Source organism: Parus major, chromosome 8, assembly GCF_001522545.3.
Source record: "Parus major isolate Abel chromosome 8, Parus_major1.1, whole genome shotgun sequence".
Lineage (NCBI taxonomy): Eukaryota > Metazoa > Chordata > Aves > Passeriformes > Paridae > Parus > Parus major.
Window position 1 is genome coordinate 1,821,597 of NC_031777.1, and position 25,605 is coordinate 1,847,201.

Below are 25,605 nucleotides of genomic sequence, written 5' to 3' on the forward strand. Positions count from 1 at the left end.
TGCCAGAAGGGTGTCTGTGACCCAGCATCTGAAGCTTTTCTTAGCTTGCCCAATCTAAGGGCTTTAACTCCCCAATTAAACACTAACTCCAATCACAGGCCACAGCAGTGATTTGGGAGACAGCACCTGGCTGGTTCAGCACCCTCCAAAAGCCTCCCTAACAGCTGGGATAGATCTCCCCATCCCTGGCAGGGAGAGAAGTGGTTACTCAGCAGGAGGCTGAGCTCCAGCTCTGCAGCATCTGGTTCTTCTCTGGAGCTCATCACCCTCTGCGTGGTCTCATTTCTTCACGAGTTTCAGCAGCATCCCAGAGCATCACCCAAAACCTGACAGCAAAAACAGCAACTGAGGCTTCCCTCACATTTTCCCTGAGTAGGAAAACTGCTTGCTGGGGGAGGCTGGCTTCAGTTTGGTGAGGGCATGTGGGTTTTCCTGCCCCAAAACCCATGTGAGATTCCTCTACTCCTTGCCTGCAGGCACTCAGAATGCCACTTTTCCTCCTTTCTGTGGGATTTAAAAGAGCAGCCTTCTCATGTTCTCAATCCCTCCCAAAGCTCACAGCATATGGCTGTTTGGGAGGAAACTGGGTTAAGAGCATTTTAAAAAGGCTATTACAGGAGTTTTGCTAAGTACTGTCTCTGCAAGGGAAGCCACAGGCAAGGGACAGCCTGGGGATGTCACAGACCTTGCTGGGCCTTGGAGAGCAGAAAGCAGGGCCAGGAACTCTGTATCTTACTTTGCATCCAGTCCCTGCCAGTGCTGAGCAGCAGAACAAAGAGCTCAAACAAGCTCCTCTCCCCGTTTTCTTGAGAAAAAGATGGGATAAAGGAGGTACAAGGAGGGACAAAGGATGGTGCAAAGCCCAGGTGAACAAGAAAGCCAAGGGCACGTGGACTGTAGCAGCCAGAGTGTGAGCAGCAGGCCCAGGGCAGGGATTGTCCCCCTGTGCTGGGCACTGGTGCGGCCACACCTCAAATCCTTGTGTCCAGTTCTGGGCCCCTCGCTGCAAGAAGGACATTGAGGGGCTGGAGCGAGTCCAGAGAAGGGAACAGAGCTGGGGAAGGGTCTGGAGCACCAAGAGAGGCTGAGGGAGATGGGAGGGCTCAGCCTGGAGGAAAGGAGGCTCAGGGGGGATCTTCTCACTCTCCACAACTCCCTGGCCTAGAGGACATAACCAGGTGGGAATTGGTCTCTTCTCCCAAGAACAAGCCATAGGAGGAGAGGAGATTCTAAGTCTCACCTGAGGAGGCTCAGACTGGATATTAGGAAAACACTTTTTGACCCAAATGGTGGCCAGCTACTGGAACAGGCTGCCCAGGGAAGTGGTGGAATCACCAACCCTGAATATATTAAAAATACATGTGGGTGCAACACTTGTGGACGTGGTTCAGTGCTGGGTGAGTGGTTGGATGTGGTCTTAGAAGCCTTTTCCAATCATAATGATGCTCTGATCCCACAATTCCTGAAACTCCTTTTTCCCCACGTGGCCCAAGGCTGATGGGAAACTCTTCATGTAACCTCTCCCCTCAGGGAGCACAGCATATTGGACATCTCTGCTTTTATGGGGTTTTCTCCTTCCTCAGGCTGGGCTGGACTGACTAAAGTCATCCAGGTGCCAAGGAATGCCACAGCCAGCAGCTTTCACTGAACAGCCCATTTTTAACTCCAAATCTGCTAATTTAATGTTATTTTTTAAAATGCCACTTTCTTCCCCTAATAACCACAGCTTTTCTCTCACTCTGATTTTACAATGGTGCAAGTTTAGCTGACTAATAAATCAGAAGCAAAACAGAGCAGAATCTGGCCTCAGCTACTTGTATTTTGCCCTCTAAACAAAGCCACATTTGATCAGGGATCCTCTTTTCCACCTACTCACCACTGGCATTAGAAGACATTTTTCAGAGCAGCACAGCCCTTGGACAGTTTCACATGAGATTTCTTACACTGTATTTTTCAGGAGGGTCCAAAAGTTCATCAAATGTTTCTTTATCCCCAGACACCCTCTGATCCATGCACAGGTGTGTGAACTCACAGATCTGACACAGAACCATGAGAGAGGGGGAAAAAATATAATTCAGAGTCTCTCAGTTTGACTCATCAGCGAATATTAATTTCTGTTGTCATGCAGTTGACTTGTAAATCAACTGGATCATTAACTCAGACCTTTTGTGCAGTAACATTACAAGTTATTTAGACACCATGGTGTTTCCTGCACTCCCACTGCTTTGAACACAGAGTTCTGCTCCCAAGGAGAGAGGGGCTAAATAGATCAACACAAACACAGATAATTCTCAGTGAGACTGTCCTGGCTGTGCACCTTTGCCAAAATAACCTCACCATGCCAACCTTGCCAGCCAAACAGTGCCTTCTGCTGGAATTGTAGGATTTTGGGATTCATGGCAGTCCTCTTTCTGCCAAGACAAAGGTATCCACATTAAGTTTACAGTTCTAAGTAAAAGGCTGAGGTTTTAACTAAGGATTTGTAGCCCTGCAGTTTTGGGGAGTGAACGAATCTGTATCGATTTACAACATCAAAAGGCTCAGATCTTGTCTTTCATATCTATAAATAATAAGTATTGACTATAATAAACCAATTGAGAACAAATTGCTGGATCCCAAGCTGCTGTGAGTACTGAATTAGTGATGTGAAGTACTCCTTATTTCCCAGGTTGATGCTGCCACAGATGCCCCTTCTTGCCAAAGTTTCCTGATCATCCTCCTGAAGAAAGGCACAGGTTTTGGAATCCCAGGCACAGAAAATGTCCCTTTATCCCAGATAAAAAAGAGACTTAAGAAGAGAAGGCTTCTAAAACTGAGTGGAGGAACTGGGAATGTGACTGCATGAATTAGATAGAATTATGTTAAGTCACTGGATGAAAAATACAGACTTTAGAGTCTGAGATAGAGTAGTGAAAAAGAGACAAGATAGAGGTTCTTGGGTGTTGGTTTGTCTTTGCCTTCCTTCTTCTTCATGGATTTTAGTAATATTGTGAAATATGATGAAATATTGTGAAATATGGTGAAAAAGCCCACAGTGTGGAACACATGTGTGTGGCTATTGGGTTAAAAGTAAAAATAAATTAGTTGGCATTTGATAATTGGATGGCTTATGCTTAAAAGGCCTTGTGGACAGAGCCTGAGGTTGCCATTTGTAGCTAGTTAGGTTAGTGTGTAGGAGTAGCTGCTGTCTGTGAGAATGTAATATAGATAAGGTAAAACAAACATCCTAAATCCAAATGTGAAAACATGAAAAACTGTGCTCCTCAGTCCTGATCCAGGGGAAAAGAACAGAACACTTTTACATTTGGTGCCCCAGAGACTTTCACAAGCATCCACAGTCTCTGCTGAAAGCTCTAATTTGCTTTTTTCTCCTGAGAGAAGTTAAAATCCGAGGTGTTTCCAAGCAGTAAAGGAATGCTGGCAATAAGATGTGAATTCACCTGGGCAACTGGGGGGATTTTATGGGGATTCCTAAAAGGGGCTGAGGATTTTCACCCAGCAGCCTGAGGTGTCACAGGGCTGGGGACAATAGAGGGGGAAGGTGGTCCTGGAGAGGCTCAGCAGTTCCATTTCCAGTTCAACAGCGACCTCTGCTCTCGGCAGCCTGAAGCACTGGTGTCTGGCTCGCTTTGGGGACACCTTGAGACAGATCACCTGGCTCTGTTTTATCTATGGGGAATAAGGACACATCTTTCACTCGTGGGCAGCCACCGTGACCTTCAAATCCCATCAGATGGAGCCCAGGGGCTCCACGGCCCCGGCAGTGGTTAAAGCATCCTAGGATTTACCTTCTCCTACTTGGCTGATATTTAACCAGATGCCAAGAGAGACAAGGACACCTGGTTTTGAAATGGATTGTTTTCAGCGTGCCCCAAGAGGGAATATAGATATATGTGTGCTCCCTCACACACACGAGACTTGCATGGAATCTCTGGAAACAGAGCCCTGTAACCAAGGCAAACAAAAAGGAAGGTTCAGCTTCCAAACCTGCCAATAGGGAGGTATTAATGGGGACAGCTGAAATTCTGTGACACAGCACTGGGATACCACATACAACAGGTTATTTTGAGCTCTCCAGCCTGCAGAGACAACCCCAATACACCAAGGCTAAAAGATCTGCCCCAGCTCCTCAAAACAGAGCATCCTCAGCTCTTCCTCCCCTCCTGCTCTCAACTCACACTCCCACATCTCAAGATCTGGGATGTCCAGGACTCTTCTAATGCTTCACAAAAGATCAGGCCAGACCACAACTCACAGCTGTGAGAGTTCCCCACCCCCAGCAGCAGAGGATCCCATGGAAAATCCCACCTCTGCCATGCTGGGGGTCCAGCACTACCGATCCTGTCAGGCTGCAGAAATCAGTGACAGCTCTCACTCAAGAAATTCAATCAAAGAACCCCTGCCCTGTGTGTCCTGCATCCCACAGGAGCTGGGATTTGAGCAGGATGTGCTTTCCAGACCCTCTGAGGCTCAGCAGAATAAATGGGTCCCTCTCCCTGGGAGCTGAAGGATGCTTATGCCCATGGCATCACTTCCAGCTGTGCCTCCCCACCCTAAAAAACCCACACACAGCAGCCCTTTCTACCCTTCTCCAAAAAGCCCCAAGCACTAGGAAAATCTATTTTGGGCTAAATTAAGACAGCAAAGAGAGAATCTCACACCTTGCAAGCTCCAGAGGTATTTTCCTAGCTCCCCAAAATATTAAAAACAAGCTGGATGTCCTAATGCTTTGAGGTAAAACAGCTTTGAGGACTGCAGTGTCCTCTACATGGTAAAGCTCCACTCTGCTCCCCCTTTCTCCATGCCCACTCACACTTCTACAAGTCACTGGGATAATTCTTAGAGAAAAGAGCAAAGAAAATGAAGGTCAGTTTAAAATTAGATTAAAAAAAAAAAAAAATCAAGCTAAAAATAACTGTTTTGAGCAAGACAGAAGAGCTATTTAAGCAACTTTAAATTGCCCAGCCAAGAGTGTCCAAAGCTTGGACAGAAGTTGGCAGAAAACAGAGAATAGATCTCTGTAGCTCCTGAGGACTTTGTGTGCTCACCCTACATATAGATATATATATTTAAAAAAAATCCCACAACACTTATAAACCTCACCTTAACTACAAATTAATCTATTGGTGTTTGTAGGAAGTATTCACATTAACTTTAACAAATACTTTGCACAAAGTCTGTCCCTTTTGTCACAGCTTTGTGTGCCTTTACTCCTGCTCAGTGTAATCCCATTTGTGTTCTGCAAAACATCCACACAGAGCTCCAGAGCTCCAACAGATGAAGCTGCAGCTCACCCAAAAACATTTATGCACAGATTTCTGTGTATTTTTAGATATATTTCTATCTAAAGATCCTACATAAACCAAGCCCTTACAGGGGGTAAAAATAGGAATGTTAATTGTTCTCTCCTCTTTTGGTGCTTTCATAACTCTTAACTTCATAACTCTTCCTGTTTTGTCACTCTTAATATTTAAGGGACGTCCAGAAAATGATGGATTTTTCCTTCAGACCCCTTGTCATTCACAGTTGCTTATCTCCCTCGTGTAGGGGGCAATCAACAGATTTATAACAACCCATAAAAGTTGTTACCAAAAGTACAGTTTCTTTGTGTGTGATCATTTCTAATAACTCTCAGGCACGATAGCAATTACTGACAAAAGTCAGCCTCTGTTAATAGAGTTTATCTCAGTTCATCATATATCCTTTGTCAGTGGAAGCATTTTGACAAGCCTGGGGTTAATTAAAACCAAGAAGACAATAAAATACACCTAATCAAACATTACAGGTACAGAAATCAATTAGCAGATTTATGGCACTTTGGAGCCCTCTATAACGTGCAAAATTCAAAGAAACTGTCAGTTCCATCCCCCCCAAGACAGTGTAATTGAATTTCTAATTGAAACTATTTTTCAATAGGTAACACAATCCACAAAGTTTGATTTGCATTAAAGTGGCATCTGCAAAGGACAGAGGAATCTAAAAAAAAAAATATATATAAAGAAATCCCAGGCTACTCCTGTTATTACCAGCAATAATTATTATGATTATTTGCATATTTAACATTTTGCTGAAGCCCTTTAGAGTGGCCAAGTCAGCTCCAGACACTGAGATTTCTGTAGGAAGAGCTCATTTGGGTGAAAAAGGGGGGAAAAGAAGATTGAGGGTGGGCAGAAAACAGTTTGGGCCTGATGAGCAACAGAACAAAGCCCAAGTGATGATGATGGTCCATCCTGAAGGACACTGGGTGTGGGACAGAGGGAACAAGAGGATGCTGGTGGCAGCCTGGGGACACTCAAATACCTTCACTGGGATGTTTTGGCTTTTGTCTCTGAGTGCAAATCTTCAGCCAGAGCAGTTGTTGCCAATTTGGGGACAGCGGCCACGCCGATCTCCGCAGGTTCAGGTCGGACTTGTGATGAGACCAGCCAGCTCTGAACTAGATCTTGACAGGAATAACAAAATAGGTTCTAAAAGGCCAGAGAAACAGGGTTGTTGCCCAGAATTTCCCTCTGAAATGCAATGAGACAGAAAGCACACAGGCATGCACAGCCATACAGCCTAATTGCATGGTCTGTATTATCTATATTTTCCACTGCTTCATTTCTTCTGCTGCTAGTAAGACACAGCTAGGAGCTATGTCTCAGTAATTTACTGGGAAATGGGGAAGACTAGAAATGAAAAGTCAGGAAAAATGAAGATACAAGGTCAACAGAAAGCTTTCCAGCACTTGCATCTCTTTCAGTGCGGTGAACCAGATTAACCTCTGATTTCAGCACTCTGATATCCAGAATCCAATATAAACAAAAGTATGCTATTCAAGATGAAAAATATTAACCATTTGCTTAACTTGCAGTAAAATGTTCATTAAATTTTTTTATGTTACACAATGAAACAAAAGAAAAAAAAAATTAAAATTGGCTTTATTGAAATATTGCAAGTCCAAACTTCATTTCACTGGGTCCTGCTTTGTGAGAACCTCAGCAGGAATAAGAGCAGAAGATATCAGATTTTAAAAACAGCCCACTGGACAAAACAAAACAGCAAAGAGAAAAGAATGAATCAACAGCAAAAAATGGGGCTTTTCTTTTAGTGATTTTCTCCTGTTTTAAGGAAACTGGGCAAATGCACAAGGCTCTCAGATTCCACCCAGTTTTGTTTTACTGCTGTCTCAGCAGCATCTCATCTGGAAGAAAAGCACCTGCAGAGAGCACATCTAGAGGAGCTTCACAAGGCACTAAATCTTATCCCAGAGGGGAAGGGCATTCCCAGGCAGCTGGCTTGGCAGGATAAATCAGCAAGCAAGGCACAGGGGTCTGCTCCCAGGGCCAACAGGCACCTGTGATAGAGATCTGCTTTGCAGAGGAGACATCCCCCACCTTACCAAAGGCAGCTTTTCATCGGGATAGCACTCGCTGGGAAATTAAATCCTGCCACATTTGGGAAATGGCCCATGGAGAGGTGATTAATTCTATTAGAGGATGTGAGGGGAACTCATTTCCTTTGTTAAGGAACAGAACAGGAGTCCAGAATTCAGACTGTAAAAGAGCAGAGCCTTGAAATTGTCACTGCAAACCTACAGTCCTACATTTAAACCGTTCTAGAGGTCCCAGTATGCCCTTTGGAAGAGAATTGAGCCCAAATTGCAAGGGAGCATCACCTTATCATCAACTCTGAAGGTTTCTTTTCTGGTTTCATTGGGTTGTTGTTTTGGGGTTTTTTTTTTTGGGGAGGAGGGATGTTTGTTTGTTTGGGTTTGGGGTTTTTTTCCTCCAGTTGTGGTTTTTTATTGGGTTTTATTCTTATTTTAGTTTCTTTTCCTTCCTTACCTTTCATTCCCCTCCATTACAACTGCATCTTTTTGCTTACACTGCTCCTCACACCCACTGCTTGTTCCAAAAGAGGATTTCTGGCACTGAGAAATCAAACCTTTCCCCTGGCCATCACCAGAAACAGCTCTCCCTGGAATTTGCTGCCAGAGCAGAATGAAAAAGGTGGCAGGCAACAGGAGTTAAAAGCAGGTGGAGCTGGGGGGCCAAAGGACACATCCAGAGGGTTCCAGGACTTTTCCAGGTGGGCTGATATGTGAGAATTGAAGGTTGTGGTTCAGATTTTCCTGGTATCAGCTTAATTCTCTCCTGCTGCAAGTGAAGTTTAATTTTCTCCCTCTGTAAGGCTTGTCATTACTTATCCCCCAGATCATGATTTCCCAGTTCTTTCCCCATTCTTGGCTTTTGAAATGCAGGCTGCAAGGCTGGATCCATTCTGCCAGCCCTCACCAAGCAGCACAGAGCAGTCATATCTCTCCCCCGACCCCACAACTTGCTCCTGACATTCCTATTAATGCTTCCAGGAACAAGATTTCTGTTTAAAGGCACATCACTGACTCACTTATCTGTGATTCACTCTGAAGCCAAACCCTTCCCTGCAGTGCTGCTTGCCTAGGCAGCTGTTTCTCATTTTTTTAATCAGATGTTTCCTCCCTAAAGGTAGCATTTGTCATGAATTTCATCTTATTGATTTCTAACCATTCTTGCTGTATAGATAATATTGAACTCAAAGCCTTCTCTGCAGACTGCTGGTAAATTCACACCTCACAGCATCTTCCTGAGGCATTGCAAGGGATTATTTCCTGTATGAGCCAAGGTATTCATGCAGGAGAACTGAACTCAGTGCAGGGAATTTGCAGAACTAGGGGAAAAATTTATTTTTATTTTTTTTAATTAAAAAAAAAAAAAAAAAATTAAAAAATCACTCTTTGACAGTAAGCCAAGGGCAACTGCTCTTTGGGAAATGTTCTTCCAATAAATAAGTGTGATCCCACTTGCTAAGCAAATTCAGTTTATGCTGATTTTACAGTGGTGTTCTCAAGGATGACAACTGCAGTCAATAGAGGCATTGCAGCACCTGCCCCTTCCCTCACCCACCCAGCAGCCCAGAGGAAAAAATGATCCTCAGTCCAAAGAGAGAGGCTCAAAATGCTTCATTGTCCCACCCAAATGATAATAACTTGATCTTTCCTATCTGGCATTTTGAAAGCCTTCAGAATCCCAACAGTGCAGACCTTGCCACACCCAAACCACCACGTTCCAACCCTGAGAAAAACTCTGTGTTTTAACTTTGTTCCATAGAATCACAGCCTGGGTTTGGGTTGGAAGGGACCTGAAAGATCATCCATGGCAATATGGATGATCTTCCACCAGCCCAGGTTGCTCCAAGTTCCATCCAGCCTGGCCTTGGACATTCCCAGGGATGGAGCAGCCACAGCTTCTCTGGGCAACCTGTGCCAGCACCTCCCCACCCTCACAGGGAAGAATTTCTTCCTAACATCCATCCTAAAGCTCAGTTTAAAGCCATCTGACAGCAGCACAGAGTGCCAGCACAGCAAACCCTGACCAGCTGACACATCTCCACTGATACAGGGCAGGACAGCTCAGACAGAGCCAACACGTGCTCTGCAATATGTTCACTGCTGCTTTAGAGCAGCAGATTACACCAATGCCCCATTCAGAAGATGTCAGGCTGTGTTGGCACATGGTCACAATGTGTTGTTACATGGTAATTTTCCCCTCAGCCCAAATATCTCTAGCTCACATTCTGGCCAGTAATTCTGCAAGGTAATCCTAGGCAGGGGAATAAAAAAAAAAAAAAGAAATATCCCAAATTCTTTCCCTATTGAATCTGTGTACAACATAAATCTGTCTCTTCTTTTTTCCCCACTTTGTATTTCAGCTTTTTTGCCTGGCTGCAAGGAGACAGAGGTTTAAGAGGAATACATTAAAAAATGCTTTCTTAACACCAACTGCAAATTCACCTGTCTCCTCAGTGCTGATACATTTTCCTTCAAAAGTTTGCATCCTTTGACATCTTTGCAGTCCCTCCATGTTCCTGCTGCTGTTTCTCAGCAATAGATAAGAAAACTTCAAAACCTTGCTCTGCAATAATGAGATTCAAAAGAAAAGATTTTTTTCCCCAATCTTTCTACATAAAAAAGGCCTGAATCAGAGCCCAGCAGTGCACAAATATTACTCATGTCATTGACACTAAGAAAAGGGGAGCTGTGAATAAAAAATGTTAAAAATGAACACAAGGAGCATTGTTTGCATATCAGAAAAATTAATCTACATAGAGAAGTGTAAGAGCCTGCAATTCAGAAAGCAAAGAATTAGGACAGCCCAGCTGAGAATAATTTTCTAGCCAGTTAATTTAATTGCATAAATCATTCCTTTGTTAGCAATAAAGAGATATAATTAAAATGAGATTGCTTCTCATTTCTATTCTCTGGAAACTAAAGGAATTGATTTTGGGGAAAGCATTCTTCCAAATACCAGATCGGCAAATTACATTTACCTTTTTAGAAAGGCGAAATTATTTTGCTCTAATATCATGGAGGGTTTAATTAATTATAGATCTGCCATATGATCTTAAAGAAATAATTTACTCAATGCCCACAGAACAGAAGTTTGTAAGTGCTTGTATCCCTCTGATAGATGGTGTGCAGATTTTTACAAACAGGTCACAAGTTGAACAGGTGGCTGTCAGGAGAAATAAGAGGAAATATAATAAATGTTTAAAGATAGGGGAGGGTTTGTGAAGAGATATTAAAGCACTGCTTCCTGTTTATTGGCACATACCTGGATTACTGGTCTTTGAATCCCTCTGAATTGGTTTTCTTTTAAATAATTTTAAATAATTGTAATGATGGTTGTATTCTATTTACAAATCTTCAGGGCTCAATAAGCTATAATAATAGGTTAATAACAGAACAACAGTCAGAGAGGAGAAAAAAAGAAAAAAACAAACAAAGCCCACCAATTAAACAGAATTTTGCTTTTGCTGAATATTGCAGGGGTTGGCCACTGCCAGGCCCTTAACAAGGCTGTAACAAACACATCAGACAGAAGAAATTCTTCCCTGTGAGGGTGGTGAGGCCCTGGCACAGGTTGCCCAGGGAAGCTGTGGCTGCTCCTGGATCCCTGGAAGTGTCCAAGGCCAGGTTGGATGGGGCTTGGAGCAGCCTGGGATGGTGGTGGAAGGTGTCCTTGCCCATGGCAGGGAGTTGGAACAGGATAAGCTTTGAGGTCCCATCCAACCCAAAGCATTCCCTGATTCTGTGACAATAAATCAGCATCCTTTGGGATCCCTGCCTTCTCTTTGCAACCACTTAGCACACAGAGAACCCCAGAAACTGAGAAAATTCTGTCTTTTCCATCCCATTTCCCCTCTCCAAGGGCAGCCCCATCTTGCAAAGCCTGCTCAGAAGGCAGGGAACAGGATCCATTTCCTCTCTGCTGTACCAGGATGAGGTCTCACTCTCTCCTCACTTCTCTCCCCAAAACAGACACTCCTTTCTATATATTTGAGACCATCTCATGAACATTTGTGGTGCTGCCCAGTCTCTCAATTGTCCTTTTTGTCAGACAAAAGCTGCCACCTTTCCATCTTCCTCCACAAGAAACCTCCCCTGCCACCAGGGATTCCCATTCCCCACAGCTGGGGTTTTCCAATGGGCAGAACATCAGGAAGAAATTTAATTCAGGCACAAATTTAAGTCAGGGTTTCTTTGATGAACTCTCCAAACAGTCAAAAACTTTTCCACAGATCCCAGGCAGAGGCTGCCCAGGAGCAACACACCTGGTAAGCCTTTCCTATGCACAAAAGCTGCTTTTGCTTCATAAGCTCTTCCTTTTTTGTGTGCTCTGGAACAGAACAGGAGCAGCCTTGTCTCAGGAATGTCATTCCCCATGGAGACCACCATGCTGTAGTGACAGCACACCCATCAGTAGGGACTGTGCTGTGGAGGAGACAGGTAAGTCAAGAAAGAGGGCTTTGCATGCAAGAGTTAAATAGCAGATAGATTAGATCTCATCATCTGAGTTTTCCAGGAAAAGTATTGTGTTGCTATGGAAACCCCAACATAACCTGGGTTTTCCCTCCTTTTGTTTGTTCATTTTCTACAAACACTGGCCTCTCCCAGTCCCTCCCCAGCTGGAGGAAAGACTTCCAAAATCAGTGATTTTTTTATTTTTCCCCTCTAATGCCCATTTCTCTTTGCAAGTACATTTTTCAGTGATTGCCTTTCTCAATATCACTGTCCCAGCCTCCAGACTCTCCCTTTGCAGTAAGGACTGTTTAATGTGCTACCCATTAGAAACTCAGCTCCTGAACACCTTGCTCTCTTTTCTTCTTGGGGGAAAAAGGCACAAAAGCCTCATGGTGATAAAACTTTTCAAAAAACCACAGGGGAACTCTTGCAACTTTATCTTGTCAGAGTTTCCCCATTTACAGCATCTCAAAAAACAGCATTCCCTCATTAGCTTTGGAAAAAGGAATTTTGTAGGCAACAAGAATTTGGATGTTCAGCTCCAAGTTTTCTTTGGTTTTATTCCCAGGTATCTCCAGCCATTTATTTTACTGTATTGTAATAAGGATTGCCTTTAATGAGCCTGATGGAAACAGCAAGAGAACCTTTCCAAAACGTGCCCTAAACAAGGGACCTCAACACACAGGTGCATTCCTCTGCCAGATTCCTTTACTCTGCACCTCACAACCTCATGATTTACACACATTTAAAGCCTTTCATGCTCTCTTCTAATTCCCCTGCACAAATAACAGGGAATAAACTCTCTCAAGTGGAGGCTCCATCTCCTTCCTCCAGAGGAGCTCTTACTTTGGCATCATCAAGATGCTTAGATGGAAACATCTGTCAATAAGTTTTAACTTGTAGCTTACCTGGTCCTGGCTAGTCCTAAAATATTTGAGTGTCAAGCTGGAAAGCTGTTGTCCTGAAGCTGAAGATTCAGCAGGTTTTCCTTTGGCTTCCTCAGCAGAGCTGTGGCAGGAACAGAATGTGAATCCAGGGCCAACATCCCCACCAAGTGGCCAGCACATCAGCTCCTCTCCCAGCTCATATCCCACCACCTCAGCAGCTGAAAACACAAACCTGGCTCAGCCACTCTCACCCAAAACATAAAGGAAATCTGGCTTTTGAGACAGAGCTCTGAAGATCTTTCCAGCCATGCTCTGGAGTAAAGGCAAAAGAGGAGTGATAAAGAGGTTTCCTTTCATCCCTCATACTGGGAAAAATGTCACAATCAACTCCTTTCCCACCTTAGCTACTATTATTTTTTCTGCTTGTAGAATTGAAAAACTTGTTTACAGATTATTGTTAGCAACTCCACACATTTCAAACAAGTGTGGCCAGTCCAAGCAGTAGGATGCAAGCTTGTTACATGTTGTATATAAAATATTAAAGTACATGCCAAAAAAAACAACAAATAAAAAATTAAATCACACCTTTAAACAGTAGCTAAGGCAGAAAGGTTAGAAAAAAAAATAAATAACAAAACCAAAAAAAAACCAAACCAAAAAAAACAAGAAAATTTTGACTTACACTGCCCTCTTGAGGGAAAGGGAGCTGTATTTCCTCAGCAAAGTTAATTCTCCTTTCCCTGTTCTTCAGGCCACACTGAACTCCCCCCCTGCCTTGCCATATGGTTCAAGGTGGGTAGAAGTTTTTGACTAGCAGCAGTAAGAATCAATTCACACCTAGGAATCAATTATCTCTAGATAAATCATACCTTGCTTATGTTTTATTTACAAATATTTTAGGTAGAAATAAGCAACTGTGAAAGCACAAAAACTTATTGGAAATACAAAAACCTGGAAATCAGAGTTATTCTTTCTTCATGAATTGCAGCCTTTTATTTTTACCCAACAGCTGGTGTGGCAAAATCTCTGAGAGCAGCAACCAGACTCCAGCTTTTTCTTTGTCCTGCAAATTCCTCATCACTGGGGTACACAAGCATCATCTCTCTAGCTTAATAATTTTGATCTGCTGACTGGAATAATCCCCTGGAGTACCTACTGGAAGTTTTTGGGAATCTCTTTCCCCAGAGCTGCTGCAATATCCAGGCTGTGGAGTGCAGCCTCCAACCAGTTTTTGTAAGGAAGGAGATGCTACTGCAATATTTCAAAGTGTAGTGGTGGCACCTGGGGACAGAGTTTAGTGGTGGACCTCTGAGAGGGCTTTTCCAAGCTAAATAAGTCTGTTAGAGTGTTAAAAAAACAAACAAAAAAGCTTAAAGTAAAACTTTGGATGGGTCTGATGCCTCCAGAAGAGCTCTAGAAGGAACAAGCACCTGCTCCTCTTAACTGACTTGCTGTCACCTCTGGCTGGTAAGAGATGAAGAATTAAAATTACAAATATTGTTTGAATCATCCTCCTCATTTCATCATAAAATACTGCTCTCATAGCACACATTCCTACAAATGTACAAAACAAAATTTTTCAACTGAAATGTCATGCCAAATCAGTTATGGGAATGGAAAGACCCAAGAGAAAAAGGGTTAAATATCTTTATATCAACTAGTGTAAAAATTAACAATTTCTTTTTCCAAATAATAAAAACCACTGTGGCTATCACAAGTTAAGGTACAAAATATCAATCTATAGTTTTTAAGAGCATCCTAACACAGACTGGTGAACACAGATGAAGGTTCAACACCCCACAAAGCAGACACAAGGAGTTCAAGCATTGAGAGAGAGTGTACTGTTAACTACAATGATATTAAAATGATACTTCTGAGTGTTTACAGCTACAAATATTTATGATGAGAGTAATTTGGCATTTAGATGCTACAGCTCTGTTAGAAATTAATCTTAATTGAATAATGGTGTTGGAGTTCAGTTGGCCACTTGTTACTGACTTATCTTGAACATTCAAGGCAGACCAAGGCACCAGGTGTTCCCAGATCAAAGTTTGCAGAACAGTTTCTACAAATGCAGGGTTCTGTCTGAAATGTTGGGCAGTTTGGTGTTAGCAAGACTTGCAATATTACCACTAAAATCAGGTGCTGACTGAAACAACAAGAAACAGAGTCTTTTCCATATCAGGAAGCTTGTGACACCAGGATCAGCCTGGAAAGCTGAACGTGTTCTGACATGGTTTCTGAGGAAGCTGAATTTGCCAGGAATTATTATCCCTCCCATGCAAAGCAGAAGCTCTTGAGTTCAGGTATAAGCAACAAAAATAATGGAAGTGGAACACAAGTGCAGACAGGCTCAAGAACTACTTCCAGAAGACTGAATGCTCAACAGCCCTTCCCTTATTTCATTAACTTTTTCTGCTCTTGAGGCTGCAGAAGTCTTTACTGCCTTAAGGAGAGATTCGTGACACTTGTCCAACACAGCCTTTAAAATCAGCTGTATTTCCTGGAAAGAGAAGAAAAAGAAGGGAAAAAAAAACCTCCATCAGCAAAGTTAAATCTTTCTCAAGCACAAATGTCAAGTGAGTGGTCTGGTGGACTCAAATTATTGCAAGGGTATCTTATCCATGGCTTAAGAAGCAGCACTCACAAAACACAGGGGATGCTGTTTAGAGGATCATTGTACTGGCCACACTACAACAGGAATTTAAGAAGATTGCAAGGGGAGTAAAAAAAAAAACCCTCACCTTGGCTTTTTTTGCTTTTGCTTCAGCATCATCCTTCAGCTGCTCAATTTTGTCCTTCTTCTGTTTGATTTCCTTGCGAATGACCACAACTTTGTCATACACAACACCCCTCTTCTCCTGGACTTTGTTAAAATATCTAAAGGTGACAGAAAAAAAAGTTAGTACTGAGCTGACTTGTTTTCCAAATTAAACTGAAGCCCACTGTGAACAAAGCTTGTGTTTTATGAGTCTAAAACCAGCAGCTTCCAGGAGCAATGATATACAGAATTTACTTTCTCAGAAATTAATGTGATTTTGAAACAACTTAGGTACAAGGAGTGAAACTCAGCAGGAGCCCATATGCACCTTCCTACCTCAAGGGAATAGTCAGGACACATTGTTTTATTCAAAAACTCTTTTCTTCAACCAAGGTTGCCTCCCTTGCCCTCTTGCTTATCAAAGCATCTAATTTTATCACTCAAGGGAAATACCTGACACATGAAAAACAGAAATTGGCAGCAACCTTTGACAAAAAGGAGCATTAGATTATATTGTTTTCATTCCTAAATTAAAAGCTGCTGTTCACAGAATCATTTAAGCTGGAAAAGACCTTTGAGATCAAGTCCAACCTATGAACATGCCCTTGTTACTTCAACCATGGCACTTAAACACCTCCAGGGGCAGTGACTCCACACCACCTTGGGCAGCCCATTCCAAGGTGTAATCATACTTTCTCTCCAGAAATTCCTCCCAATGTCCAACCTTTTTTCCACCCAAATAATCTCCTTTAGCTGCTACAATTCACTAAGTGCCATTCTGCCCACCACACAAACCTCAAGCTTGACTAAATCTTACTTGACTCTCTCAGCCATGTGCAAGCAGCTCCCTTCCATCACAGCCAATAACATTCCCTTTTCCATATCCCCTTTCCTATCTATCTGTGCACAAGAAAACTGTTTTAAAAATCAATTTGCTCCCTAACAGTTCAGCACTAAGCTCACAGTGAAGCCAGGACCTTCCAGGGCTGCAGTTTGGTGCTGCCTTCAGCATATGGGAGGAAAGAAGAGGGGCTGAGAGGCTTTGATCAAATGACACTTTTCCTTTTGTTTAAGAAGCATCATGTCAGGATAATGCTCCTCTGAGATGCGAGCCCCATTTCCCCATGGGTCTTGAACATCTTTGATAATGAGCAAAAGTGGCAAGGGAAATTATGAAAAATTCATGAAAGGCAAATGGGGCTTTGTTGAAGTCTGATAAGTTGGAAAATTATCCCAATGTGACATTCTCTTTAAGAAGATAAAAGAATCAAGAATAAGCATTATAAATTAAATTAGTGCTCCAATAAAAGAATTGCTGTCAAGTCACATTGCAATTATTGATTTGAGACCCCAACTCCCTGCCTGCAGCATTACTGGTCTTCATACAGAGCTGTCCCACACTGCTCATTTTCCCCTCACTGCTAAGCTGTGTGTTTGTAGCAGACATGAACTTTGGCAGCACATAACAAAGACATAAAAAGCAGCATCAGGCAGAAAGATCAACTCCTCCATACTCGACCACAGTGCACTGCTGCTGCTCAATATCTTCATGCATCTTTTTAAGCTGTATCTCAGCTGTAGCAAGCTTCTCATGTTTTGCAGTGACTGCTCTCTTTAGGGACATTTCATCTGTCTTGGCCTTTTTCAGCTCTATCTGAGCACTCTCAACTTGGTTCTCCAGATTTCTGGCCTAGAATACAGAAATACAGAAATTAATTAAAGAGAAATAAATTTAAGGGGCAGGAAATTATCAAGACAGCATACCCTGTAAATGTGCTGAGATTACAGCTAGCTGTCTCCTTTTTGAAGATCTGATTGCAAACTCCTTCTCTCAGTTCACTGGTCTTTATCTGATTATAAATACATCCAAAAGGACAAGACCCCAGCCCTCAGGATGGCTTTCAGATGTGACTGTGACTTCTGCCAAGGGTAATTTGAACACATGCTATACAAATCCCCAAAAAGACTCCATACATCCCTAACAGCTTGCATTCTCCCAAAACCTAGTAGCAAATAGCAGTATTGTAAGAAACATTTCATCAGAGAATGTCTGACTCAGTAATAATAATAAAGTTAAAGACACTTAAGACGTGATTCTTCCTGAAGTAACCATTTTTTGTTCTTACTTTTTCCACTCTCAAGGCAGAATAAACTCAATTTCACTTTTCCCATCATTTCCTACCAACAACCCCAAGACAGTTCCAACTATTTTAGGTCAGGTTTCTATGGCAACAGAGGCTTTGACTATTCAAAGTGGTCAATAGCTGGTGCATAGTACATTAGCTAGTGCCACCCAGCAAAGCAGAAGCAAATGTTTTACTGACATTTTTAAAGAAATAATTTGGAAACTTCAAAATGTCATTCTTTACAGCAAAGAGGAAAGAGGAGAACATTGCTTAGACATCAAATTCTCCTTAACAGGATGTAATTTGGAGAATACAAACCTCTGATGATATACTGGCCAGTCTCTCCACATTTGCTTCCTGTATTTCCATCTTGTTTTGGTATAACTGCACTTCCACTTTGCATGATGGCAGAGCCTCAACTACATCTCTGTAACCTTCATATTTCTCAGTAACTGCTTTCTTTAAAGACAGGAAAAAGACTATCAATAAACATCTTTAGAGTTCTTTTACATAGAATTAAAGCATATTGAACTTTGAACCCTCCCTCATTGTTTAAAGACACTAGAAGAAATACTTAAAGGTTAGTGAAATGAGCTCTTCACTTTGTAAAAAAATAATTAAAAACAGGCATTTATTTGGAAGTACAGAAATAAAGGTGACACACAAGTGTTTTACACTGAATTAATCAGTAATCAGCTTTTTTCCAAGAGCTTCCAGGAAAAAATAAAAAAAAAAAAACACAAAAAAAACAACATCAACAAAAAAAAGCAACATAGAGTGAAAAAATTCTACACTGATAAAACAAAAGTTATGTAAAGCTTTGTACCTGAAATTACAGCAGTCAAGTTTACACCTTTGGAACAAAAATACCTTCAGAGGCAAAGTGCAAACTTTGCTGCTGTGTGAGCAATCACAAACCACAAAAAGGAGTGGATATTATAATTAAAAAAAAAAAAAAAACCAACAAACAAACCAAAAAAACCCCAAAAAGCTAAGAGGGAACTCAGTGTTCAGCATGTCAGTGAAGACAGCCATCAAGTCCAGAACACAGTGAATGACAACAGAAGAATGAAGCACATGTTCTAAATCCAAGGATATTTGGGAGCTGACAAAATATTGTCTCCTCTGGAGGGCAAACAGCCAAACAGGTATAGACAAAAGAGTCCAACACCTGTTTTTACAAGTGACTGCAATCTTGTTTTTCAAAAGGAAAGAAAAACCCATGAAAAATAAACCACCACCTCTACCACAAACCTTCCATTTTCTCTGAGGCTGTGATTTCATTTCAGACTAACCACTGTCCTGCTGGTGTTTTACCATCAACCAAGAAGCAGTTCTAGGTGATGACAGTCCAATAAAACATGCTTTTTCTAACAGAATACCTCCACATGTGGACAGAGGAAAACATCACCTTAGATCTCTTCAATTTCTTAATAGTCTCCTTCATCAGCTCATTGTCAGTTTTTTGTTCTTCTGGATTCCTCACAATTTTGGATTTCAGCTGTTCCTGTTCTTCTTTCAAAGTAGATATAGACACTTTACACTCATTCTGGTTAATGAGATAAACATTTCCAATATTAGTGATTAGGTGAACAAAGAGGAATTGTGTAGCAAAGTTTGCCATGATCTTAAGACTAGACAGGTTCTTTGGTGTGTAGTCATTCCTCATCAGGAAGTTCTAATAATAAACTCTTCTAAAAAGAATTAACATCCCAAATCAAAGCAATCAACAGCCCATTTTGCTTCCCAGATTTGTTCACAGGGGTGCACAAGAACAGCAGTTAATTGGTATTTTCCACAAAGAGCCTGCCAGCTAATCCTAGAATGGTTTGGGCTGGAAAGGACCTCAAAGATCACCTCCTTCCAACCAGGCACAGCTCCCACTAGACCAGCTTGCTGTATTGCCAGCAGCTCTCTCAGAATTCCTCCCCTAGGGATACTGAGGCAGTCACTGCAGCATTCCAGAGCCTGCTCTGTCATGCTGAGAGAAGAACAAGTTTCCTGTGCTGCTCCTCACAACCTGTTTTGCCTCATTAGCCCACTCTGTGCATGGAAGGTAAACCCATAGCACATCAAAGGTCCAGATTTCTAGTGACATAATTCCAAATAATCTGATCCTAGAGAGATGATCTCTCAGTTGATCTGAGATGGAACCTGCAGCCAGCCCTCACACAGAGGTGTACTCACCAGTTTTTGGGTTCCCTCTGCAATATCAGTCTTCTTTTGAGAAGTCACTTCTTGCAAAGCTGTCTGGAAAAAAAAAAATAAAAAGGCACCAAGCTTGCAACAAGCATCTCTACAGCTGCTGCCTGCCTTATTCTTCTATCATACATCTGTCCACAGGAGAAATCCCATTTATGGGTCCTTTGGAATGCCATAACTAGCAGACACAACTGCAGTCTGTAAGATTTCAAAGACAGGCAAGGAGAATATTGTCACCAAAGCCACTGGCAGCACTAGGGATGCAGCCAGCAGGGGGTAACTAGGAATAGGGATAAGGAATTGGTCATTCCTATTCTCATTGGCTCTGGCAGTTATTATACCCCCACAATTTTCTTTGCCAGAACCCCGTTCTTCAGGGAAAAATATAATTTAATAAAAGGTCCCAAATAATAGTCAAACACAAGGTTAATAATGCTAATAAGAGAGACATGACTTGCCAAAACAAAAAAATTCTGACCATAGATTACTATTTTCTTTCTCCCAAAGGAGCTAAAAAGGTTATCTTTGAGACCTGAGAGGAAAGTTTCCACTGCTGAGAAGTTACCCCTGCAATTAACCCTACTCTTTTTGCCAGGCACAGCCTTGGGTGACCCTTCTTATGCCTCATTTCTTGCCATGGCTCTCCTCCAGTTCTAATTCTTTGAATTCAAATGGAAAACAAAGAGGAACATCCCTGTGGATCCTGTTTGGAAGTGTGATGTGCATCTCTCAAGTCATTGCAGAAATACATTTCAAAAAAAGTCAACTATACTTTTGTATTCAAGTCTGATTTAAAGCACATTTCACATGCCTTAGAGTGAAGCAAACAGAGGTCCAACAGCATTTTGCTAAAATGGCCATTGTTTTAAATCAGAAAAGTCCCTTTCATCCACTGAGTTAGAGGGAAGGGAATAAAATCAAGAGAAGTGAGGAACCCACAGCAGCTTTTCAGAGAAATACAGAACAAGATCTTACTTGTTTCCGGTGATAGTCCTGCCTTAGCACCTGCTCCAGCTCTCGAATGCTCTCTGTGAGCTGCTTGATCTCTGCCTCATGTTCAAATGGGACTGTGCTGAAGGAAAAATAAAGAGATTGGGCAGTTTCAGCATCATTATAGTCCAGTCAGAGTACAGTAGATAAAATAATCACTGTCTCCAGAGTTTACAGCCAGTAACTTTAGTAATCTAAGCAAGACAGTCTCAAATTAATATATCTTATTTTCCTTTGCTTGTAAGATTTTGCAGTTGAAGCATAATCTAAAGAGCTATTTTGGCAGAAAGTGGCACAAACATAGAGGACTAAGTTTAAAGATCATGTTAAGCAAAGCATGAAAGTACAACACTCCTACCAATTTTGGTGGTGACTTTCATTTACAAAATTTACATATTACCTGTCATAAAAATAACTTATATTAAAGTAGACTTATCCCAGCTAGAGAACCCCCTATGTAGCACACACCAAGAGCAGCTACCAGAGGAAAAAAAAACACTTTGTTTTGAAAGCTCTCTTGGAAACCAGCCATTTCTTCATCCTATTATCCACAAGCAAAAACAAAACTTAATGGTGCAAAGACACAGGCAGTAGGGCTAAATGGCCTGAAACAGAGATTGTGGCAAACATGTCAAATAACTAAGGAAGACAACTTTACTCATCTATTAAGTTAAAGATGGGCTTCCTCCAGCTGTTGAAGGGATAAAGACACATCACTAGGAGCAAAAAGTTTCAACCTTCAACATACAAATACAGGATTCCCACCACACAACCATACACTGTAAAAGTATTTTTTTTTATTCTCTGCCAGCAGAGAATAACCACCCCCAGCTATTGAACCAAGTCATCATGACCCAAGAATGGGGCTGTGCACTCAGACTTGTTGAGCCTCACACAGCTGGCACACTGATCCAGCCTGAACAGGAAAGGCAAGCAGTGCATCTCACAGTGCTTTCTCCTCACACTCACTTCAGTTTCTCCAGCTTCAGCACTGCCTCCCGATTCGCAGCCTCCAGGTGTTGGCTTTTCTCCATAGCTGATTTCTGCAAGTTAAATATTTAATTTTAGAGAAGTGTGGTTTTTCTCTGGGTTTCTGTTAGAGCCTTGCTCAATGTTGTTTCACACGAAATGCACCACCTCTGAGCCACTGAGATGTTCAGAACAGAAGCCACCTACAACTGCTGCACCCAGTTTTCTCCCAAAAAGACACCCAAGGTGTCAATCCTTCACTTACCAGCCTCAAGGGGAAAAAAAACCCACCAAAAACCTTTTTATAATATCCTGAAATACTTGGCTACATTTGCTACATTTAACATTCCTTGGCTACATTTAACATCCTTGGCTACATTTAACCTGTTTCATAAACCTGAAGTTAAACCACAACATTCATGCTCACAGCTCTGGGTTAGTATCAATTATACTTTTGTAGTTATCTGGAATAAAACAGCAGCCAGTCTTACATAGCTCAGTTGTAGCTCCAAGTAGACCTCGTGGCGGAATTCACTGAAGTTCACAAAGTTGAGGATGCCACTCAGGAAGCGAACAGTCCTCTTTGTCTCTGAAACAGGAATTGCAAGAGCTCACTGAGCTGGTTTCCAAAAGCATTGCAATTGCTTCAAAAAAGTGTAAAAATTCAGAGGAGACAGAAATTACAAAACACAATCCAAATTAGTTCTTCCCCCACTCAGCTTGCAAAGGTTTCAGACAACACTAAAACAAGCACCAAGCTGGTTACAAACTCTGTGTAATTTAACAAATGAATAATGGCACCTGGGAGAAAAGGCTGTTAACACACAGCCTCCCATTACAACATATGCCAGGCAGAAAGAGTGTCAATCTTGAACTACAGCTCTGAAGAGAGAGCCTCTATATAGCCATCAACCAAACTGAAGGCAGCAATTTGAACTGAAGGGACTTTTTGGCTTTATTCCAAGCAAACTTGCTGAAAGATGATTACAAAAGCTTTGAATGACTTAGACAAGATAAATCCAGAAGTGAAAGATTTCTTTGGAGCAGCCTTTTCCAAGTTGTCTGTGTTGTGGCAGAATCACCACAATGGGGTACAGAAGTGGAGGACAGGCATAAGAAATCCTAAAGCATTCCAGAGCAGTCAGGGTAATTTTCATCACCATTTCATCTGTTATTACACTGTTATGTCACAGCCCATCTCCAGTCCTGCAGCTGGACAGATTCATAGCATTCAGAACCAGCCTCAGTCCTGACCTGCACCAGCCCACATAAGGAATAAGAACTGCTCACTAGAATCAGCTTAAGGGTCAGAAGAGCAGCAGGAAGTCAAGGATGCTGCTCCACACTAGATGCCCATCTGGCTCTGCACAAGGAGAAAAAGCACCTGGAATATCAAGCAACACCCAGCACCCCAGGAAACACAAGGATTCCTTGCTTACTTGGGTTTAAAACATCAGCGAATTGGAAGTCACTAATCCGGCACATCGGCAGCAAGCGCTCCCTGCAAGGAAAACAAAACAGCTGCAGTGACCATGGCTCAGGTTTTGTGACCATGACTCAGTTCTTGTCCTGTACCCATCTGCTAAAAAACAGATCTTGTCCTCTCATCCCAGAGCATCTTCCCAGCAAAGCACAAGACAAGAATCTTCTACTTACATGTGAATATACAAATTACAGACAGGAAGAAAGCCTTCATGGATCTGTGGGTACATTATCTCAACGCTGAGTGGCATCTAAAGGGTCAAAAGAGAGTTGGTGCATAAGTAGAGAACACTCCAAACAAAAATTATGCAGTATTTTCCACAGCATAAAATAATTCCAATAGATTATAAACATCGAGGATGATCTTCCCATCCATAGGGAACGCTTATTAAAGGCTGAAAAATGTCATCAAGTTAATCAGCATATATTTTAAGGGTCAACTGTGGCTGGAAAAGACATAAAAATAACTAAAGCAGCAACATTACAAACTCTGGAACTCAATCTAAACTCAGTTTTAATTTGTTCATAACTTATGCAGCACAACAGTCTCTGCATTATACAGCTACCAGCAAGAAGCTCCTTTTTTAAGCACCCCAAAATTGGCACAGTCAACTGCTTCATGAAGAAGTCAGGAGGAGAGTGAAGTGGTACATTGTCCCCTTTCTCTGGTTTCTCTTTAAACCTCACAGCATGGCAGCTGATATCACTGCCTGGAGAAGAACAGAGTTACCTTGTGCACATAATACTTTCAATAAACACTTTCAGTTTATCCAGAAATGCCATGAGACAAAACCACTTACTCCCACTTTCAAAGATCAGTTCTTGCCTAACAGAGACAGCGGATAAATTCATGATAGTCAATTATCAGACTCTCCTCGCTTTCTTCTCAGTTAATGGAGAAGTGGAGATTGTCAAATATCAAAAGCAACATTTACATTCCTTCCAGATCAGTCCAGCCTCCTCCAGCCATGGCCAAAGGCAGGAGCCCAGTATGGATTTTCAAGGCATGGTGTCCCTCTAAAAGCTTATCCAATCCCTCCTGGACCTTACAGACATTTCTGGCACATTTTTAGCATCCCAAAGAACAGGTAAGTCCAATATTCTTTTCCTTTCACATCCCATCACCCCTGCCACAGTCAGCCCTACCATGTAGGCGTGCACCAGTCGGATTCCACACACTTTCTGCAGGATTCTCAGGTAAATCAGGTGTAAAACTTCAAGCTGCAGAAAGAGAGGACATGAATCAGTATCCCCTGTTTAATTACTCAGGGCTCCCCGGCCAGGCCATAGAAGCATTCAGCTTTTAACACACGAAGGCTGATTTCACTGAGCCACCACGACAACCAAGTTTCACTTTCCAACATTTTGCAGTTCAAGCATTACTCACTGATAATTCAGTTTTAAGGGGCAGCAGTCAGCTTGGGCAATTACAGCCCTGACTGCATATGCCAGGCATTGGTTTTCATTACACAGCTGCTTGCTGAGCAGTTTCCAAACCATGTAACACCAAAAGCCTAAAAAAAGCCACAGAAATTATAATCTCGTAGCAACGAGTGCTCTTTATTAGATTATTAAAATGAAGAGGAAAAATACCACATACAAGCTAAACAGTTTTTCATTTATAGCACTAACCCACGATCAATTCTGCTTCTTAAAAATCATCTAAACAAGCAGGGCCAGACCCCTCCTACCGCAGGCTCAAACACAATAACATAGATTGTAATAATGCAATAATAAATAATAATAAATGCAATAACAGCACCGGCATCACTCGGAGGCATCAATTCCCCTTTAAAGCCACTTTTCTTCCGCCGAGAACACTCATTAACACTAAATAGTCAGAGTGATGAAAGGGGGTTCAGCAGAGAGGGGTTTAAAACCAGGGCTTGGTCTAAAAGCACTAAATGGATCCGGCAAAATGTTGGAACTCGACACCGTGGCTGTTTTTACCCAGCTCCCACAGAACTGGCAAAGACAGGCCGAGTGCTGCTGGTGACACCCCCGCGCTTCGAGGAGAGCCCCGAGACCCCTCCGAGCCCAAGCCAAGCCCGTTCCACCCAAGCCCGCGGTCACTCGGGCCGGGCCGGCGCGTCCGTCCCACACGGGAGCGAGCGGGACACGGAGCCGCCCCGCGCCCCCCCTCACGCACCTTGGGGTTGCCAAACACGTCGCTCTTGACCAGGTTGCGGGCCTCGGCGCCCTCCAGGACGTGCGAGCGGAGGTAGCTGATGATGTCGTCGGGGCTGTAGCGGGGGAAGGTCATGGTCTCCATGGCGGCGGCAGCGGAGGAGACGCGGCGGGGACGCAATGGCAGCAGCGGTGCGCGCCCGCTGCTTGAATCGGCCGCGCCCCGCCCCCTCCCCCATT

The 25,605-nt window shown here is 42.5% G+C and overlaps 1 protein-coding gene across 1 annotated transcript; it reads right to left on the reverse strand.

Moving 5' to 3' along the window:
- Window positions 1–13,561: 13,561 nt before the first annotated feature.
- Window positions 13,562–25,577, reverse strand: NUF2 (NUF2 component of NDC80 kinetochore complex). The gene is made up of 13 exons (XM_015636938.3): window positions 25,388–25,577; window positions 24,385–24,459; window positions 23,413–23,489; window positions 23,196–23,257; window positions 22,248–22,345; window positions 21,757–21,830; window positions 20,773–20,869; window positions 19,783–19,845; window positions 19,007–19,144; window positions 17,914–18,054; window positions 16,984–17,159; window positions 15,453–15,588; window positions 13,562–15,211 (listed from the first exon to the last, which is right to left on the reverse strand). Exons 1-13 carry the CDS (start codon window positions 25,508–25,510, stop codon window positions 15,062–15,064), a joined length of 1,410 nt encoding a protein of 469 aa, XP_015492424.1. The 5' UTR covers window positions 25,511–25,577; the 3' UTR covers window positions 13,562–15,061.
- Window positions 25,578–25,605: the final 28 nt, after the last annotated feature.